Raw genomic sequence first — 3,901 nt, forward strand, 5'->3', positions numbered from 1 at the left:
GGATTTACCTTACTTAATAGATCCTCTTGTACTGAACACATATGCAAGAGTTTCTTTTTTTTAATCCAAGTCTAGTGAAGCTGTAAATTTATTGAGGATGACTACGTTAAATTGTAGGTGGAACAGAATTTTGAAGAATTAAAAATATCACTTGAAAAACATTACACTTATCTTGACAGTAATATGACCCTGTAACATACTCTCCTAGAGGCAATTATTAATTTCATACTTACTCCATAATGTGTGCCAGAAAGAATTAACCTGGAGCGCAGCTTCTTTTCAAACATTAATTTATGTTTCTCATAGAGGGTAATGGTAAACAGAACTAAAAGACAAGAACAATTGGATTCCTGCTAAGTTGGAAGCAGGCTTGTGTTTACTCATGCAGGTGGCAATTCACCAAGAATTTACCCATCACCTAATAAGTTTCAGGCACTGAAGGCATTATGGCAGGCACTATGGTAGGAACAGTGAAGAAACACACCTAAAAACTTATGTGTGCTGGAGGGTAACAGGGAACCTGTGTCATCGAGGACTTATATACATTTCCCTAAACTGACTGCTTAGATAGATATTTATTAGCCATGTTTTTCTTTACATGGTTAGAGCTGAGGGTCCAAGTGTAAATTATCATGGAGGAAGTAATAACTCTTATCTGCATGCATGACCTCTCAGTTTACAAGATATGTCTGAGAATTACAATTTGTAACCTCACAGACACAGAGGAGGGCTCAGAAGCATGGGACACTGAGATGATGTAGCAAAGTCAAATGGAGTTGGAACCAGAAAGAGAATCCAGACCTCATGTGCATAGTCCAGTGTTTTATTAGTAAATAACAGATCAAATGTTGTCTTTTAGATGTTTTATAGATGACAGGCACTAGGTGTCTGAAGTGATAAAGTCATCATGAAAGAAATAAGAAAGACTTGAAAAAAGTACTGGGGCAAAAGCGCCAAGGACTTGCTCCAAGGTTACAGTGACTGCTGTGTTTTTGTTCTAAGAAATTCAGACTATAATTTTTTCATGATTAAGTATCATTTTTTATTCCTTTGTAGGAAATTCAGGCCCAAGAAGGTATAAGTTCCTAAATGGATGTCCTCATATCTTCCAACAATGTGACTGAATTTGTTCTCTTGGGACTCACACAGAATCCACACTTGCAGAAAATACTCTTCATTGTCTTTCTGTTTATTTTCCTGTTTACTGTGCTGGCCAATCTACTCATTGTCATTACCATCACCCTCAGCCCCACACTTTCGGCTCCCATGTACTTCTTTCTTACTTATTTGGCCTTAATAGATGCCTCTTACACAACTGTCATTACCCCCAAAATGACCATTGACATGATAAACCAAAATAGAACCATCTCCTTGGGTGGCTGCTTAACTCAGATCTTTTTGGGACACTTCCTGGGAGGATCAGAGATCATCCTCCTCACTGTCATGGCCTATGACCGCTATGTGGCCATCTGCAAGCCTCTGCACTACACGACCATCATGCAACAGGGGCTCTGCCAGCTCCTGGTGGTGGTGGCCTGGATTGGGGGGATCCTTCATTCCACTGTGCAGATTCTCCTTATGGTCGACTTGACCTTCTGTGGTCCCAATGTTATTGACCACTTCATGTGTGATTTCTTCTCACTGTTGGAACTTGCCTGCAGTGACACCTACAGGATAGGAATGGTGGTGGTAACCAACACAGGGGGCATGTGCTTGCTCATTTTTTTCATGCTACTCATCTCCTACATAGTCATTCTGAGCTCCCTGAAATCCCATGGATCTGAAAGAAGGCACAAAGCCCTCTCTACATGTGGCTCCCATTTTACAGTAGTGGTGCTCTATTTTATCCCTTGTATATTCAGCTACACCCATCCTGTGGCCACTTACCCTGTGGACAAGTTGGTGGCTGTGTTCTTTACAATCTTCACTCCCATGTTAAATCCTATCATTTACACAGTGAGAAACACAGAGGTGAAAAATGCTATGAGGAATTTGTTGAAGAGGGGAGTAACCTAGGCTGTTCATGGTGCCAAGAATGTGGTGATTTATATACACAGGAAGGATTATACCTGTTGTAAATTGTGAAAGAAAATTAGAAAAGAAAATTGCAGATCACTGATGAAAAAAACAAAAAGACCTAGAAACTAACAATTTTTGAATATTTACTAATGGCTGGACATTTATTAGGCTTTTTGATTACTTGTACTTTACCAAAGCTTCAAATATCATGTTCATAGAGTCAGAATAGACAATCAAAAGAACAACTATAAACCCCTAGTTTGATGATTGTAAAACAGGTTTTACTTCAGAGTCTTACTGTTATTTTACTAAATTCTTCATATATGTTATTGGGATGAAACTGATTTTCCACTTTCCAAAAATCAGTTCCAGAAATTGACTTTTCTGATTTCAGAACTTCTTTTATTTTTGCTTCGCCTTAGGTGCAGTAAGGAATAGAATTTATTAGTTAGATACATGGGGACAGAACAGTTGATTGAAGGAATCACTGGTATTTATTTCACTACAAATTTATTGAAAGCAAAATTAGAGACACCGAGAAAAGGAGGAATGACTAATTCTTGATCTATCTCTAATTCTTTTCACGGAAAATAAATTAGGCCATAAATTATGAAACTACACTTAATTTGCTCTTATTTGCTTAAATAAGGGCTCACAGGTTTTCTTGAATATAAAGCATATGTTTTCTTTTTCCATATCAAGACTTGAGGATCCATTGGAAACCAGAAGTTTAAACATCTTTTATCGAATCATGTACCATAATGTTTATTGCAGCACTATTTACAATAGCCAGGACATGGAAGCAACCTAAATGCCCATCAACAAATGAATGGATAAAGCAGATGTGGCATATAAATACAATGGAATATTACTCAGCTATAAAAAGGGATGAGATGGAGCTATATGTCATGAGGTGGATAGACCTAGAGTCTGTAATACACAGTGAAGTAAGTCAGAAAGAGAAAGATAAATATTGTATGCTAACTCACATATACGGAATCTAAAAATGGTACTGATGAACTCAGTGACAAGCACAAAAACACAGATGCAGAGAATGGGCTTGAAAACTTGAGGTTTGGGAGGGGGTGGGGGTGAAGGGGAAGCTGAGATGAAGCGAGAGAGTAGCACAGATGTATATATACTACCAACCATAAAATAGATAGCCAGTGGGAAGTTGTTGTATAGCAAAGGGAGTTCAACTTGAGGATGAAAGATGCCTTAGAGGACTGCGATAGGGAGGGTGGGGGGGGGGAGTCGAGGGAGGGAGGGAGTATGGGGATATGTGTATAAAATCAGATGATTGAACTTGGTGTACCCCCAAAAATAATAAATAAAAAATTAATAAAAATAAATAAACATCTTTTATCAAATTTCAACAAAAATTCATATGGTTAGGTTCCAAAGCTGTTGCTCTTTAGGTCTGTTGTATATATTTATATTTAATGAACACATTATTTATCAGGCATATTCACCTCAGTTGATTTATCCACATACTAAGCTAGTGGTTCCAATACCATCATCCCCATTTTACAGACAAGCAAATTGAAGTCAAGAGATGATTAATAATTTACTTGAATCACATCACAAGTGCTTCCCCCATTGTGTCAGGAACTAGCACACTGGAATGCCATTTTGTTCAAAAGGCTCAGCTACAAACTTCCAAACCAGGTGTTCAAAACCCAGTCTTACTTTCTCAAATGAAACCCAGTTGTCCATGGTAAGTATAGGTCTATGGATAATAAAATTATCTGCACTCATAATAATTCACTTTGTCTTTCAAGAAGATGGTGTTGAATTTGTTGTAACCTTGCCTCAAATGTAGCACTGCAAGTTGGTAGTATAGTAACAATTTTTTTAATTTTTGTAAAAGTAAAAATTACCT

General features: G+C 37.6%; 1 protein-coding gene across 1 annotated transcript; it reads left to right on the forward strand.

The window, feature by feature from the left end:
• The first annotated feature begins 1,089 nt into the window (after positions 1–1,089).
• LOC130850348 (olfactory receptor 140-like) lies at positions 1,090–2,016 on the forward strand. Its single transcript, XM_057729814.1, has one exon. The coding sequence runs from the start codon at positions 1,090–1,092 to the stop codon at positions 2,014–2,016; it is 927 nt and encodes a 308-aa protein (XP_057585797.1).
• Positions 2,017–3,901: the final 1,885 nt, after the last annotated feature.

This window comes from Hippopotamus amphibius, chromosome 3 (assembly GCF_030028045.1).
Source record: "Hippopotamus amphibius kiboko isolate mHipAmp2 chromosome 3, mHipAmp2.hap2, whole genome shotgun sequence".
Lineage (NCBI taxonomy): Eukaryota > Metazoa > Chordata > Mammalia > Artiodactyla > Hippopotamidae > Hippopotamus > Hippopotamus amphibius.

Coding starts and splice junctions, on each gene's coding strand:
- LOC130850348 (XM_057729814.1), top strand. CDS start 1,090: ATGGATGTCCTCATATCTTCCAACAATGTGACTGAATTTGTTCTCTTG.